General features: G+C 40.5%; 1 protein-coding gene across 1 annotated transcript in view; it reads left to right on the forward strand.

The window, feature by feature from the left end:
- Positions 1-230: 230 nt before the first annotated feature.
- GFM1 (G elongation factor mitochondrial 1) overlaps positions 231-17,421 on the forward strand; it is a 42,608-nt gene continuing 25,417 nt past the window's right edge. The window contains exons 1-9 of the mRNA XM_060767624.2: positions 231-355; positions 1,376-1,528; positions 4,552-4,684; positions 7,733-7,937; positions 10,199-10,315; positions 11,197-11,347; positions 14,709-14,863; positions 15,481-15,565; positions 15,782-15,919. Coding sequence (XP_060623607.2) covers positions 308-355; positions 1,376-1,528; positions 4,552-4,684; positions 7,733-7,937; positions 10,199-10,315; positions 11,197-11,347; positions 14,709-14,863; positions 15,481-15,565; positions 15,782-15,919 — 1,185 coding nt within the window. The 5' untranslated portion in view covers positions 231-307. The remainder of the gene's footprint in view (positions 356-1,375; positions 1,529-4,551; positions 4,685-7,732; positions 7,938-10,198; positions 10,316-11,196; positions 11,348-14,708; positions 14,864-15,480; positions 15,566-15,781; positions 15,920-17,421) is intronic.

Genomic DNA, 17,421 nt, shown 5'->3' on the forward strand with positions numbered 1-17,421 from the left:
TCTTCTTGGCTAAAACTATAGCTAAGAATTAACCTTGAGGCCTGTTTCCTGCTAAGGTAGTTGCAGAAGATTTCCTTAAAACAGGGCTGTGAAATCAGCTAGGCTGCCTTCCTTCCCTTTCCTCCTAGCAGTTCCTCCCACCAGGCGAAAGGTGGCGCTGTAACTTTGGTCTCCCAGGAGGAGGCAAGGTTGCCTACGCCGAGCCCAGCCTTCCTATGCTCCAGCGACGTCACGGGAAGTTCTTGCCGGCTCGAGCCGGAAGTGGAGCCCCTACAGATCTGGACGGCGTGACTTTGACGGGAGCATCATGTTGAGGTGGAGGCGGCTGTGGGGCTCCGTGTTGCCCGGGCAACAGGTATTTTTGAGGCGGCGGGAGGCCTTGTTTTGAAGGGTGGGTGTTGTTTCTATGTGGGTGGAGCGAAGTCGTAGAAGTCTTGTGTTGGGGTGGAGAACGAGGAGAGGCCTCTAACTCAGAGCTTAGTTCTGTGGGCTTGTGGTGGTTCACTGTAGAACTGGCAGGGGCAAAGTTGGGTTTTCCCTCCAACCGGTAGGCTGTTAGGAATTGTGGGAGTTGAAGTCCAAAACACTTGGAGGGAAGGCCCAACTTTGCCCATGCCAGTCTTAACTCATAGACTTCTCTTTGATTGTAGTCAAACTATAAATCCCACTACCTACAAGTCCCAAATGCCACAATCAATTACCCCCAAACCCCACCAGTATTCAAACTTATGCATATCAGATATACAGTTTGGTTACCCTGCAATGCCCGGGTTATTTGAAAAAGGCATTGTTTGGTTTTGGATGTTATGAATGGGCCCATTAAAAACTGGTGCAGATCCATGGCTGATGGGGTTAGCAGTAATCTTTGGATGTGAATGCAGGTACTGCAAATCACATTATCCATGATTCATCCTCACACAAGCTTCACCAGGATATAGCGTGAGTCATTGGGGGTGGGAGTGGGGGTCTGTGTCTCAAGTTTGGTCCATATCCATGGTCCATGGGGCTTGCAGTACTCTCTGGATATGGGTGAAGGTACTGTAAATCCTATCACCCATGGTCTATTCTCCCCAAACCTCTCCAGGACGTAAAGTGGGTCATGGAGGCTCTGTGTCCCAAATCTGGTCCAGGTCTGTCATTCATGGGGGTTACAGTGGTCTGTGGAAGCGAATTCCATTGTCTGTTGTCCATCCTCCCTAAAATCTCACTGTAAGAGAGAGAGAGAGAGAGAGAGAGAACTACAGAGCTTTTTTAAGCAACATTTTCTTTAGACTAAAAATACCTCACTACTTACACTTGATTGTATGTATTTTTAATGCTAAACATTATCTTGTGTTGCAATATTGTTATACTCTCTCTCTCCTTTGTGTTTCAGCTATACTTGAACAGCTGCAGATGGTGCTCGTCAGGAATTATTCCCAATGAAAAGATCCGGAATATAGGGATTTCTGCACACATTGACTCTGGAAAGACAACATTAACTGAGCGCATACTTTTTTACACAGGAAGGATAGCTCAAATGCATGAGGTACTTCTACACATGATGGTGCTTTCAAAGACAGTGTATGAGTGCTATTTGATCTCAGTGGCTAGAATCTTGTTGGTGTGCTATGCTAGCATGACATTTATATAGTGCTCATTCAGTGTTGTACAATGTGGTGGATCACAAGCTTTCCATAGGCAGCAAAGATCTACTTAGAAACCAGTCACTGTATCATGTTGTTTGGGATTCAACGTCTTTCTTTCCAGGCAGTGATGGAGGTGAGTTATTCTGCTTTTTCCATCTTTACACTCGTACACACCACATACACCAAAATAGAAACAGAAGAACGGCCTGCCTCAGGGAAGTGTGCTTGTCCCATCCATGTTCAACATCTACACAAATGACCAGCCACTGTCAGAAGGGACAGAGAGCTTCATCTATGCTGATGATCATGCCATTACTGCTCAAGCAGGGAGCTTTGAGATAGTTGAACAGAAGCTCTCCGAAGCTCTAGGTGTTCTTACTGCCTACTACAGGGAAAACCAGCTGATCCTTAATCCATCTAAAACACAGACATGTGCTTTTCATCTCAAGAACAGACAAGCATCCCGAGCTCTGAGGATTACCTGGGAAGGAATCCCACTGGAGCATTGCAGCACACCCAAATACCTGGGAGTCACTCTGGACTGTGCCCTGACCTACAAGAAGCACTGCCTGAATATCAAGCAAAAAGTGGGTGCTAGAAACAATATCATACGAAAGCTTACTGGCACAACCTGGGAATCACAACCAGACACAGTGAAGACATCCGCCCTTGCGCTATGCTACTCTGCTGCTGAGTATGCATGCCCAGTGTGGAACACATCTCACCACACTAAAACAGTGGATGTGGCTCTTAATGAGACATGCCGCATTATCACGGGTTGTCTGCGCCCTACACCACTGGAGAAATTACACTGCTTAGCTGGTATTGCACCACCTGACATCCGCCAGGAAGTAGCAGCCAATAGTGAAAGGACCAAGGCAGAGACATCCCCAGCTCATCCCCTGTTTGGGTATCAGCCAGCACGTCAAAGACTTAAATCAAGAAATAGTTTTCTAAGATCTACAGAGACACTCGCTGGAACACCTCAGCAAGCGAGAGTCCAAAAGTGGCAGGCTCAAAACCAGAACCTCAACCAGTGGCTGATACCCAATGAGAGACTCCCCCCTGGGCACACAGAAGACTGGGCGACTTGGAAGGTGCTGAACAGACTGCGCTCTGGCACCACGAGATGCAGAGCCAACATTCAGAAATGGGGCTACAAAGTGGAATCCTCAACATGCGAGTGTGGAGAGGAGCAAACCACTGACCTCCTGCTGCAATGCAACCTGAGCCCTTCTACATGCACAATGGAGGACCTTCTTGCGGCAACACCAGAAGCACTCCAAGTGGCCAGATACTGGTCAAAGGACATTTAATCAACTGCCAAGCTTGCAAACTCTGTGTCTTTTCTATGTTTGTTTGTTTGTTCTGTCAAAAATATAATACAACTGTTCGGTTGCCTGACACAATAAATAAATAAGCCAAAATAGTTATGATCTCCGATGTAATTTTTTTTTCTCTTTCTGACTATCCATTGTAGAATTTTAAGTACAACATACATACAACGTACCCCTGAGGCCTACAGATTGCTGGTACATACAGGGCTGATACAGGTGCTTTCTTTGACTCCCCAGTTGGCTTTACAATGCAGTAAAGGATATAAACTGTGTTATATTTTCCTTTTCTTCTTTGTAGAGTGGGTCATTGATTCCATAACATTCTGATCCACAACTTCCAGTGATTTCAGGCTGATGTGCCTTGTATGTGTAAATAGTGACAATGTGTATTTTATGCTGGTCTTATTTAATAATATAGGGCATGATCATCCTTTTTTTTCTATCAATGGCTGGTTTTGGGACAGAACACCTGCAGATATGGCAGGCCCATTGTAACGGACATAGTTCCTGTGATGGTTTTCTGGGGGCCCACGCAGCTCTATATATCAAGAATATCAAGGCAGAAAATCCCACAATATCTGCTTTGAATTGGATTATCTGAGTTCACACTGCCATATATTTCAGTTCAAAGAAGTTAATGTCAGATCTTATTTAGCTGTGTGGAAGGGGTCTGAGAAACCTGGAAAGTGAATTCTCTGTAGTGGCCGTTGCTTGTAAAATTTTAGATGATCTGCCCCCCCCCCCCTTGCTTACTTCTAAAGTAGTTTTTTTCTTGCCCGTGTAGCCATCTGTGAACACCCATCCCTTATGATCTGCTGCGGAGGGACTTGCTCAGTAACTTATCAAATAGGGTGAGGCTAGGGAGCAGAGCATCCTCTCAAGAATGTTTCCAGTTTTGTGAAATTAGCTATTCTAAAAGACATTATCAACTGCTATTAACATACATAGGAAGCATGCCTTTAGTTCACAGTTCCTTAAAAGCTTTAATGGAATATCTTCCAGACACATTTGCTGGATATCTAGAAATCATCATTCTTTACCTTTAGTAGAGTATAATTTTGTGACTAACCAAAATGTCACTGAACAGAGAACTAACTTTCAGAGTCTCAGAAGTTTTTTTCAACCAGAATGTTAAGCCATATGGAAGGTAGCAAAAAAGAGAAAAGACGAATGGAACCTAAATGCCTTACTGCACAAATTGAATACAGTAAACGTGTAGCAGGTGTATGTTGCTGTTCTAATACATATCTGTTGAGATACAAGTTTCATTGCATTTAGGGGGACTTATTTAAATATAAGTATGTGTAGAATTCCAACCTTAGCTTGGTTAGTTTTTGGGTGTGCAAAATAGTTTCAAAATATGTTCCATCCTAATGAGATAAACACGTAGTGATGGTCAATCCTGTGTGTTTCCTCTTTCATTCCCTCCTGATAGTAAATCCTAGCAGACTTTATCTGCAGTTAGAATTCTGAAAGAAACAAAGTAAGGCATCTTGGGGAAGATCTTTGCTTTGTGCAGAGAGGCATAGGTTTGCATGCCGAAACACATGGACTTGCTGTTATGAATATGTATTTTTTCATATTAGGTTAAAGGTAAAGATGGTGTTGGTGCTGTCATGGATTCGATGGAGTTGGAACGACAACGAGGGATCACTATTCAGTCTGCAGCAACTTACACTATGTGGAAAGATACGAACATCAACATAATTGACACCCCTGGTATGTGGATTCCTAAGCTTGTTTGTATTTGGCATGTGAAATATATCTGAAGTTCAGAGAGCATGAATTTTACCCCCAGCCAAAATCACATCTGTTTGATAAATCTATTTCTTAGCTGACTCTTGGTTTGTATTGCAGATGGTACTAAGGGTGTGACTCTGTAACCCCAGTGTTATGTAAAGTTCGTCAAAGTAAATGTCTCAACTGAATCCTGGATTAGACTTGGAATCTTTGTGCCTAAGATCACAAGTCACTTACTGAATAGTCCAGAAATGGAGCAGAGCGAGAGAATGTTTAATGGGAGGGATGGAGAACATGGGACCCTCCAGATACTGGGCAGGAATTCTCTATCCAACATGACCTGTAGTGAGGGATGAAGGTTCAATTGACCTTATTGTCCACCAGGTCTTTCTTAGCCTCTCACATTTCTCTGTACACTCCCAAGCATTACATTCTCTGGCAGTAGGATTCTTTGCAAAAGTTTATATGTGTCTATGCATTTAGATTTAGATCTCTTTGAAGGTTCAGAAGGACTGTCAATAGTGTCCTTTCCCAGCAGTGCGATTGGTGTTCATAATCCTTTTTAAACTGAAAATTAGTTATCTAATTCTTGTTTGTTCAAGATCCCCACAACAATACTCATTTATACCTTTTTGTAAGCAATAATAACTATTTACTTATGACATGCTCTTCCTCCAAAGAGGCCAGAAGGGCATACATTAAATGATTTTACCCAACTAGCAATGAATTGAAGCATGTTAGTTTGAGAGGAATGGGTTCCTTAGTGTTTAATTGGTGAATTTAATGTTGAGTGAGGACTTGGGTTTTGGATTTATCTGATTTTTGTTTAATTTAAATCATCTGATGTGTGCTTTTTATTACACAAAAGTGGTGTTATGGTTACAATTTGCAGGTGAGGGTAAGCTCACAGTTTGTGTAAAGTTGATTATTATTTTTATGTTTATTTGTATCCCACTTTTTCTCTCAATAAAGAGACTCAAACAGCTAAAATTAAAAGCAGCAGCTAATATTAAAAGCATTACAATACAACTTAAAATATACAAATAATAAAACGGTATTCAACGTCATTAGTATTAAAACAATTCAGATCAAATTCATCAAAACATAAAACCACATTAGCACCTTATATAATCTTTAAAATCTTCTTCTTTAAAAGCCTCTCTGAATAAAAAGATTTTAGATGAACTTGTGCCAGTTACTCATTCTCTCAGCCTAACCAACCTCACCGAGTTGTTATGAAATGAAGGGTCTGTGAGAGAACCATGTACGATAGTTAAGTGCTTCTGGGGGGTGGGGTGGGGGGCTGCTCTCGCTCCTGCCCCCATTGCAGGCGGGGTTGGTGGGACGAGAGACAAGGTCTTCTCGGTGGTGCTCCACAGCTGTGGAACTTGCTCCCCAGTGATATCATAAAAGCTCCACCACTCTTAAGCTTCAAGAAAAATCTTAAAACCTGGCTATTGAAGCAAACCTTTGGGGATTAATATGACCCATGAATATAAGAACGATGGAAGCAATTGGTGTAATGTTTATGAAGTGAAGTTGGTGCTAGACCTTTGATATGTTTTAATCACCTGGAAGATTATTTATAATTGATATTTATAAGTTTTTACATTTCTATAATTGTTACTGTTATTGTTATTGTCTGAATCTGGCATTGACAAGGGGGTGACAAGGGCAGGACATAAGTACAATAAATAAATAAATGTGTGCAAATTTGAACTCAATGAAAAAAAGCAGTTTATTATTGATGTACACTTTTAAAAATAATTTACTTTCCTCAGCTTTCAAATTAAACTGGTTATTTTATTTTTATTGCTGTATCTATTTGCAAAAAAAATCAACTCCCATTTTCTACTGTCTTTCTTTGAGGCAATGCTAGAATATTTTTTTATTTAGGAAGTACAAATTGTCTCAAAATTAAGAAGTTTGTAATACAGAGTGTCTTTCAAATAAAGTTTATTATAAAAATACTGAATGACCTTAAGTATTACAAGATGCCAATTTGCACCTTCTGAGGGTCATATAAAATAGGGCTTCTTAAACCTTTCCACTCATGACCCCTTTTGGCCTGAGAAATGTTTACATTTCAGGTATACAGGTATATAAAATATGTATAAAATCAAACATTTAGTGATAAAATATCACTGTATTGTCGAAGGCTTTCATGGCTGGAATCACTAGGTTCTTGTAGGTTTTTTCGGGCTATAGGGCCATGTTCTAGAGGCATTTCTCCTGACGTTTCGCCTGCATCTATGGCAAGCATCCTCAGAGGTAGTGAGGTCTGTAGGAAATAGGAAAATGGGTTTATATATCTGTGGAATGACTGGGGTGGGGCAAAGAGCTCTCTGCTGAAGCTAGGTGTGAATGTTTCAGCTGACCACCTTCATTAGCATTTGAAGGCTTGGCTGAGCTTGGGAAAATGTTCTGTTGAGAGGTGTTAAGATGTGCCTGGTTGTTTCCTCTCTGCTGTTTTGCTGTAGTAATTTTAGAGTTTTTTAATACTGGTAGCCAGATTAAAAATGCTAATGAAGGTGGTCAGTTGAAACATTCACACCTAACTTCAGCAGAGAGCTCTTTGCTCCACCCCAGTCATTCCACAGATATATAAACCCATTTTCCTATTTCCTACAGACCTCACTACCTCTGAGGATGCTTGCCATAGATGCAGGCGAAACGTCAGGAGAAATGCCTCTAGAACATGGCCCTATAGCCTGAAAAAACCTACAAGAACCTATAAAATATCACTATTTGCAAGCTTGCTAAACAGGCTGATTTTCCTTTTTATGAATCATCTTCTGCAGAGTCTACTGTGAACACTGCACAGTGCACAACAGATTTGCGTAAATGTCTAAAACAGACACTAGGTGATTTGCAGGAACCTTTACTGTTGCCAAATGTTTGGGACCCCATTTGGATCTGGGACACACAGTTTTAAGAAGCTCTGATATAGAACAGAAAGAAAGCCAAATTCAGTGCCAGCAGGAGTAGAGGCTTTTAGATAATCATGTATGTTTCCTTCACTTCCAGGGCATGTTGATTTCACTATAGAAGTGGAGAGGGCACTGAGGGTTCTTGATGGTGCCATCCTGGTTTTATGTGCTGTTGGAGGAGTTCAGTGTCAAACCATGACAGTGAACAGGCAAATGAAGCGGTATAATGTCCCATTTTTGACCTTCATCAACAAACTGGACCGAATGGGTTCAAGTCCAAACAGAGCTCTGCAACAACTCAGGTATGAATTTTGTACTTTGAAAATTCCACCCTCTGCCAAAAATCAGAGAGAAAGCTGGGCTAAATATTTTTAAAAGTCTCTGATAAAACACATACATCTTTTGTGGAATGTTCTGGATGTCTTGTTTCTTAGTAGAACATGTGAAATGGGTTTAAAAATCCATCCAGAATCATCATTTATTTATTTACTTTACTTTACTTTACTTTACTTATATACCGCTGTTCTCAGCCCGAGGGCGACTCACAGCGGTTCACAACAACAAGAATAGCAAAAAATTCAATACCACAATATTAAAAACAATTAACAACTCAGCACATCACACAATTAATAAGCAATTACTACAATAACTTCACTATCGTCTCATCCACAAGAACGTAATTCAGATTCGTCAACCATTATTCCATTCCTATATTCATCACCGGTTATTGCACTAATTATTCGAATGCCTGCTTAAACAGCCAGGTCTTCACTTTTTTACGGAATACCATTAAGGATGGTGCTAGCCTAATGTCCGAGGGAAGGGCGTTCCACAGCCAAGGGGCCACCACCAAGAAGGCCCTATCTCTCGTCCCCGCCAGCCGTGCTTGAGAAGCAGGCGGGATCGAGAGTAGGGCCTCCCCAGAAGATCTCAAAGTCCTGGTGGGTTCATAGGCAGAGATGCGGTCAGATAGGTAGCTTGGGCCGGAACCGTTTAGGGCTTTAAAGGCCAACGGCAGCACTTTGAATTGAGCCCGGTAACAAATCGGTAGCCAGTGGAGTTGTATGCTCCCTGCGCTCCGCTCCTATTAGAATCATGGCTGCCGAACGTTGGACTAAAAACTTTTAAAACTTTTATGGTGGCTGTGTCTCATGAAAGATACTATACCTCACTACATGAAACTTTTTCTCCTTCCATAGTACTGCTTGAGTCATATTTGTGTGTGTGTGTATTGTCCACTGTGTCGAATCTACTTTGCAGGCAAAGTTGTTAGCACAGTGGAGATTGTGACATCTCCTAAAACAAGCAAACTCTTGGTATGGAGAAGTTCTTGTCTGGTGCTTTTTAATCTGGAACGCTTTGGTAGTATCTCTCCTTCTGAGGATTGGTGAACCTTAATGATAGAGAAATGCTACCATAGTTATGATGTTCTCATGTTCTCCAATTTTGTTCAAATTTTAGCTGTCACACCAGTCAGGTATTAAACTAAGTTTCCCAAAATTTGAGGTCTCCAACAGTAATAGTTGCTGATCTAGACTGCCTTATCTGAAGGGTAGTCAGTCTGCGTGCGCACAACATTTAACAAAATGCCATTTTTGGGCTCTAATAAAATTGAAACTAAATGTAGAAGAATGGCTGGTAAATTGAAATCCTGTATGGTTTTTTTTCTTCTGCTGATCCCAATGAAATTAATTTAACATTATGGATGCAAAATCCAGTAAAAAAGCTGACTCAAAGTGTGCATCAAAATGTGTCATGATTCATTGCGACAGATATTCAGACTACAACAATTTCCATGCAAATGAAGATACAGACTTGAAATTTTGACCATAATACATAATGTGTTGGACATAATACTTGTGTTGGACATAATACTTCCGCCCTGCAGAATCTCTTCAAATTTGTCACTGTCAGTGCAAATGGTAAAATCTACTAAAGTTCAAAGCAGATTATTAAAAAAGAGTCTACCTGAATATGCTTCTGAATAGTATCATCTGAAAGAGAACATTTTACTCTACAAGGCTGATGTTTTTGTTTGGCAATGGGACCATTAAGTATCAATTTACTTAGGTCAAAGTATGGTAATATTGTGTGTATTTATGCATTATGCTTTATGCATCCTCATGGTCCTGCTAGTTCATTTGATAGGACGCTGAGACACGATACTTGCTGGATTCCAGAACAACTTTTTGCTGTTATCCCAGCTCCATAGGTGACATCATCCGGTCTTGCGGAGAATAATTTTAGGGAAACTATACTGCTGACCAGGTGATGTCACAGGTAAAATTTGAACAAAATTGGAGAATATGATGGTGTGAACTTTTAAACATTTTAGACAACTTGGCATGGAATGACCCAAAACTTTCAGACTGTAAGAGCTGGTCAACAGTGGACCTCACTCCTCGGAGTGCGGTGGAGACTCCTTCCTTGGAGGCTTTTAAACAGAGGCTGAATGGCCATCTGTTGGGGGTGCTTTGTATTTTTCCTGTATGGCAGAGGGTTGGACTAGATGGCCCATGAGGTCTCTTCCAACAGTATGAGTCTGTGATTTTTATTTTCACAGATCCAAGTTGAATCACAATGCTGCTTTTATTCAGATTCCTATGGGCCTGGAGGGAGATTTCCGGGGAATCATTGATCTGGTTGAAGAAAAAGCAATATACTTCGATGGTGACTTTGGGTAAGGGATCTCAACATTTTCTAAATATAAAGAGATTTTATCCCTGTGGATGGTGAAGCGACAGCTCCCCTGGTGGCCAAAATTCAAAAAGCATACCCTCATGAAGCTGGAAGTTAAATAGCCTCTGTGTCTCTGTCTATATATGTTGTGTGCCTATGGCATTGAATATTTGCCATGTATTTGTTCATTGTGATCCGCCCTGAGTCCCCTGCAGGATGAGAAGGGTGAACATAAATACTGCAAATAAATAAATAAATAAATAATGCTCTTCAGGCAGATTTTCTGCTAGTGATAATATTTAGAGAGACTAGATTAAGTGTTACTTGTTCACTTTTTTCTATTTCACTTAACCATATACTTCTCTCTGTACATTTTTGTGGTGATCTCAACTATCACGGATGGTTGTGGCACTACCTAAATATAGCTTATGTAAGTAGGCCAGTAAATCCTGTGTTAGTAACACAAAGTCCAGTATAATGGCCCCCATAGTTTGACATGAATCATCAAGAACAAATCAAAGTAAACCTCAACATCATATTCTTCCTCTTGCCCTACTTCTTATGGTTAGGAGGAGTGGTATGGAAATTTTTGTCATGTTGTCAGTGCCAACAAACTGGTGAATATTAACTTTGATTAATTTTGAATAAGGCAGCTCCAGCTCCTAACTACTAACTTCTATGAACAGTTTTTAATCTTATCTATATTCTTGTCCTCCTAGCTACTTTGTTTAATTTACAGATGTAAAATCAGCTAGTATACACACACATCATTAGAACAATCTAAATTTCCTGCTATTGTTTGTATTGAAGATACTTACGTGACTTAAATATCTGTTTGTGTTGTGAATACTAATGGGTTGTTTGTTTTCTGTTTTTCTGTAGTCAGGTTGTTAGATATGATGAAATTCCTTCTGAATTCAGAGCTGAGTCAGTGGATCGCCGCCAGGAACTGATTGAATGTGTTGCAAACATAGATGAACAGCTTGGGGAACTTTTCCTTGAAGAGAAGATCCCAACGGTAGCTGACTTGAAGGTGAAAAGAGTTTAAGGTCTTTTTCATTTTGCAAATAGTTACCCAAGACATCTGATGTACAGTACTGGAACATGTGGGTTATACCCAACTTTTTGTGTACATTTTTTGCTCACCTGTACAAAGTTAAGAAGGTTTAACACTCATAGGACTTAATCTAATCTTTGTGGAAGATTTGGAAGAGGGGTAGACTCTGTCAGGGATAGGCAGCTGTGGAAGGCTAGGGAAGCTCACTAGTCTCCAGGGGACAGAGGAGAATGACTCATAATTTAGTGGTTAGGTCAGAACGCGCACATACACACACACACACACACACACTTTTTTGGACTGTAACTTCCAGAATATTCTCTTGGCTGTGTTAGTTGGAGGATTCTGGGAATTTGAAACCAAAAAAGGAACCTTGCAATTCTCTGAGTTAAGGTATGTGATTGCACAAACATTGAAGACTACCACTAGACAAAATGCCCTTAGTTATGCCCTGTCTTCTCTGTCATGTGTTTCTAATTTACCCTATGGGAATCTCCATTTTCTGTTCTAGTTCTTAATGAAAGATAGATAAGTATTGAATCAGAAAATGTTGCCCTCAAATCTCAGCTCAGCCATGATTTTGTTTGCTCAGATTGTACAATTTTTTTTCTGTGTCAGAGGTAACTTGAAAAACCAGAATTCTCTCACACCAGTCGCTTCTGGTGTGAGAGAATTCGCCATCTGCAGAGACGCTGCACAAGGGACGCCCAGATGTGTTACCATCCTGTCAGAGGCTTCTCTCATGTCCCCGCAGTCCTGCCAGCATGAGGGTTTAACCCAGTGCGCCACCGGGGGCTCCTAGATTGCACAAATCCTTGACTTCAAATATGAAATGGTCTTGCCATTAATTGCAATTAGTGGCCCAATCACAACAAGAGGAAATACGTACAAGCAAGATGAGATTTAAAGGTAAAAGATTGTTGGTTCACCCAGGATTATTGAAAGAGTGGTTTATAACAGAAATATGTAAAAATAAAAACTGGCCCATAAAACAACAACAAAAAACCACAGTTGGATTATAACTGTACATGAGTAAATAACTAAAAATCCCATTGAATTATTATTGTAAATAGGTACACAAACCAAAATGAATGAACAGGAAAAAAAATTGAAGGTTTATTTTGACTGATGGTGGGTGTAGGTTAGCTTTCAAGCAGAGATAGCTTTGTATCTTGAGGTATCACATTTCTTTGCTTTTAGGAACTGAACTTGTTTGCAGCATGTGCTATTCTGCAAGCATCTGCAATATCTTTGTCATGATACTTTGGTGCTATCCAAGGAAGCAGCAGCCTTTCACTACTAGACATGAATAACCACAGATTATTGTAGGGGATGAGCACTAGCTGAAGGATAGCAGCTGCTAAGTGTGATTGACAGAACTCTGACAGATCTTGGAAGTCCTTCATCTTTTTTTTCCTGGATGTATAAATGTGGGATTTGCACTTCCATTCTACATTTGTATATCCCTCACCGCCATCCCCTCATGTCTAAATCCAGGGGCAGCTCGTGTAAGCAGACACTGTTTCACCGGAGCTGAACCCATCAGACAAGGCCTGAAGTTGGCTTGCGGAAAATAGCAGCTTTGAATTTGGAAATAAACCTCCTGTTACCCTCGTTAGCCTTTGATGACTTTGTGGTCTGGAGAAATGCTGCATAGGGGTTATGTAATCATTTCATGCTTTATTCCATCTCTTACACAACAGTTGAGAGGAGCAGACTCATTTTAAGTGCTGTTGAGTGCTCTGTTGCTCCCAAGGGTTAAAGCACACCAGCTATTCTCTTGATATTATCCATTACCCTGACTATCAAGGGGGCATATAGCTAATTTGGGTATCTGAGGATCTTGCAGGATCCTGGAGATACTTTTCTTCATTTGTTCTGATGGAAAGTGCTGGTAGTTGCGTGTGCAGTGGTTTGGAAGCAAAGCGAGGCCTTCCAAAAATAAGTTAGCCGTTTCTGTAAACAAAGAGGATTTCTTGGTCAATTCATAGAAGTACATATATTTGTGAATTGGAAAAATTATATTCAGACACAGAATTGCCTGATTAGCAGCTATGAATGGCTACGTTCAGGATAATGTATAATCATGTTTTGCTGATTTTGGAAGGAATCCCCCCCCCCCCCCCCAAAGTAAACAGCCTATATGAAAAATTTATCTCAAAATCAGCAGTCAGTTGGTCTACAGGTAAATATAACCAATGAGTAAGTATTAACAAAAAAGTACATTTTCTGGTTCAGGGTATCATTGTGTCTACCAACCCCCTGTTCAAAAGTAGATAAATTGCAAATTATTTAATAACTGTGGAAAGTCCAAAAGACAGGTTTGTTCATGCCAATTTGTCTCCAGGAATAGATCTTTCTGCTGTGGCTGGCAGCCAAGTTTTGGGTTAAAATATTTTTTCATGGCGAACACATTGAATATTTGTTGCGAAGGTCATGGTTTCAGCAGCCAGTTCTCGTTAAGCATGATGTGCAGAAATAACCTTCTCATTTGCTGGTATCAAAATGTTATTGTCAAGATAAATGATTGATCTACCATGACTACAGAAGTCAGGAAACAAAAAATACTTGAAAAGGGAACTGAAGTTGCAATTTAAGAAGGAAGTCATTTCCAGCTTGTGCAATGTGTTTCCCTCCCAACTATGATATGCTGATCCCTTTCATGCAGTGGAAAAGGAGTATGTAGTATTTCAGGGCTTAACTCGGAACTTCAGGTTCAGAAGCCTTAAAGACTTGGCCTTACAAGTGAAAGAATCCAGCTTACAAAAAAGAGCTTTGTTGGACTATAGCTTCCAGAGTATTCAGCCATCATGGTCGGTAGTTACACAAGTAGGAGAATCTGGAGTTCGGTGTCCATCTACTTTCCCTTCCAAGTTGAATAAATACATTTGAACTTGGAAGAGAAAATAGACAACATCACTTATGAAGCAGTATGAAGTCATGGGACAAGGGAAGCCTGGGATTAGTAGGAGAACCTTGGTCTTCTTCCTTTTCCACTTTTTGTTGTTGAAGACACTACTTCAAAAAAATAATCTTAACATGATTTGAAGCATGTTTCTGAGTTGCACTCCCATGAGACTTGTTTTCTAAGTGTCTTTTGGCCAGCTCCTGATGTGGCCAAAAAAAAAAAATCAATAAAATGTTTTATCTTGTTCAGTTCAAAAGCTGTGCATGGCTCCAGCTTGAAAGATATTGGAACCTTTCCCACCATAGTGGAAAGATAAGTAGCCATTCTGCTTCTGTTGTCACTAATACTCTTACTGTACTTCTTATTCTTCAGAGTGTATGCATTGTACTTACCGTTAGGCACAAATCATGAGTGTTTCATTTCTCCTAGTCTGCAGTCAGAAGAACAACACTTAGTAAATCCTTCACACCTGTGCTGGTTGGAAGTGCTTTGAAGAACAAAGGTGTGCAACCTCTGCTGGATGCTGTCCTTGAATACCTGCCAAACCCCGCAGAAGTGCAAAACTATGCCCTTTACAATCAAGAGTGAGTACAGTATGCATAATGAAAGTGGGGAGAGCAGCCTTGGATTATGCAGGACACCCCCTCCAGGATAAATGTTTTGCACCCTGTTCTAATCTTTCTTGTGAAAGGAAAGGCCAAAATGAAGAAGGGCATGAAACTTCCACGCCAGGGCATGAGCAACTGAACCATATAGATTTGCTTGATGTTTTTGTGCTTATTCGGTAGTCTGTGCTGTAAAGGAGAAAGGTATTTTTGTTGGAGTTACAGTCCAACAGCTGGAGGACTGCATGTCCTCTGTTCTTGCTGTCCAGGCTACAGTAGGGCAAAACTGTTGAAGAAAGAGCTTTTAATGGAGGGCTACTGTACTTTTATAGTTAAAATTGCATTTAATGTAGTTGTGCTTTTAAAAACATTATAACATTTATTATTTTTAGCTATATTATATGCATTCAGCATGATTTCAGCCACTTCAAATCCAGGTTTTGGGAGAAAGGTGGGACAAAACCATAGGGGGAAAAGGAAGGGGCTGACTGAGGATTCTACATTTCTTGTTGAGAAAATAGATTAAAACATAACAGAATTCTACAAGAAATGCAGGTGGATAAGCAATGTTAAACTAAATTTCAATTCTCTTCAAGGAATTCTCAGGAGAAATCCAAGATATTGTTGGGTTCTGTGAGAGACAGTTCTCTGCCCTTTGTGGGCCTGGCATTTAAACTCGAGGTACGTTTAATCTGGGGGTCTTGGGGCATCTGCTGTACACAGAATTTTCTAATTATCTAAGAGGCATTGATTGGGTCACTAAAATCCAGGAAAAGGTTATTTGTGGTGATCTTTTATCACTTGTTATGTTTTATACTGATTTTTCAATTTAATCTCTAGTTCTTCCAACTCATTGTGTCTCTTGATTTACAAATTCCCATATTATGCTACTTGCAGGCTGGACGGTTTGGGCAGCTCACGTACGTTCGTGTTTATCAAGGGATGTTGAAGAAATCCGAGTATATCTACAACACGAGGACTGGTAAAAGGGTGCGGGTGCAGAGGCTTGTCCGCATGCATGCGGACATGATGGAGGTGAGTATCATGACAACTAGGATGCACTTTGTACCTGATCTGTGGGACATTCTTACTTATAGTCAGAAAAGAAGACACTATTTAGATATAATCTGTTTTCAGTCATCAGTATCAAAAGATAGGGCCCTTCTAGTCCAATGCGATGGTAGGAATTTTAAATGCAGAGTTTGGTTTCCCATGTTAATATGGTTCCAGTTTTTCAGTCCTCTTTTTAAAAATATAACATGTTTTCGTGTATACCCTGCTTTTATCTTTAGCACAGTAATGAACTGCTGGAGCCCCATAGATTCAGTGCAGAACCGCCTCTAGCAGTTGCCATCTGGCCCTAACTCATCTCTTGCTTCTGAGAATAAATTGTGTTAGCCACTTTGCACTGAGACACAGGCAAAGGGGTTTTTGATCCATCCTAAACAGTGCAAAGAGCTTTAGAAACACTGGCAGTATTTCACCCCTTAAATACTTTAGGCAAACAAGTTCCAAAGAAGATGAAAAGAATAAAGGGAAAAAACCTTCCTTTGACACTCTGAAAGAGTAATACACTTCGGCTAATCTATCTTACAAGTGCTTTGGATATAATTCATGATAGGGAACAATGTGCTAAGGAGGCTTTTGTTTGGGTCTCAACTAATGTAAGAATGAATCCATAGAAGGGATTATTGTTGCTGACCCATCAGAGGGAAGGAAATGACCCTGAAGGTCATGTAATCCAATCTCCTACCAAGGAAAGAAATCCACTGTCATTGACCATTCAGAAAAACCACCAACAAAGAGGGGCCTACCACCCTTGGAGACAATCTGGTCCACCACTCTGTTTACATCATGCCCCCTTACATCAGCTATCAACAAAGGCTGTATGCTAGAGAAATTAGCAATATTTTAATGATCTTTCTGGTTTGTTCTGTTATGCCCCAGCTGTTCCTGTTTTTCATTTAAATAATGTTTTGTCCGTGGAAATCACTCTGCCTGCTGGCTCGTATCAACTGTTTTAACAAAATGATTAAACTGGGAAAGATCCCAGTGTTACAGGTGGCCATTGGGGTCAATATCCTTCTGTAAAGTAGCTTTTGACCTTTGGCGTATAAAATCATTAGGCTTCCTCATTGATTTTGCCAGTGAGGCAGGCCTATCTTTTAATTTCTTATGCTTCCATTAAAAAAAATGTCTCCCATATCAGCAGTCATTTTGTATTTGAGAGCCACTCATCTCATGACACTTCTTCCCTTTTTAATAATCTAACTGGCCAGTCTTATACAGCTGCCCCGAGTCCCCCTTTGGGGGTGAGAAGGGCGGGGTATAGTAAATAAATAAATAAATAAATACACTGGCTGACTTGCCAGGGTAAGATGCATTTGATAGAAGGCTTTTTCTGGCTGATGCATACTAGCAGAGTCTGGTACTAATTTGACAGTTTAACCATGGGTTTAGGTCCAGTTACAAATAGGGACTGTGCCTCTGCACCAGGGATGAGCAAACGTGCCATGTCTGGAGGGGTTCTTGGCACC

The sequence above is a fragment of the Anolis sagrei genome, chromosome 3 (genome assembly GCF_037176765.1).
Source record: "Anolis sagrei isolate rAnoSag1 chromosome 3, rAnoSag1.mat, whole genome shotgun sequence".
Taxonomy (NCBI): domain Eukaryota; kingdom Metazoa; phylum Chordata; class Lepidosauria; order Squamata; family Dactyloidae; genus Anolis; species Anolis sagrei.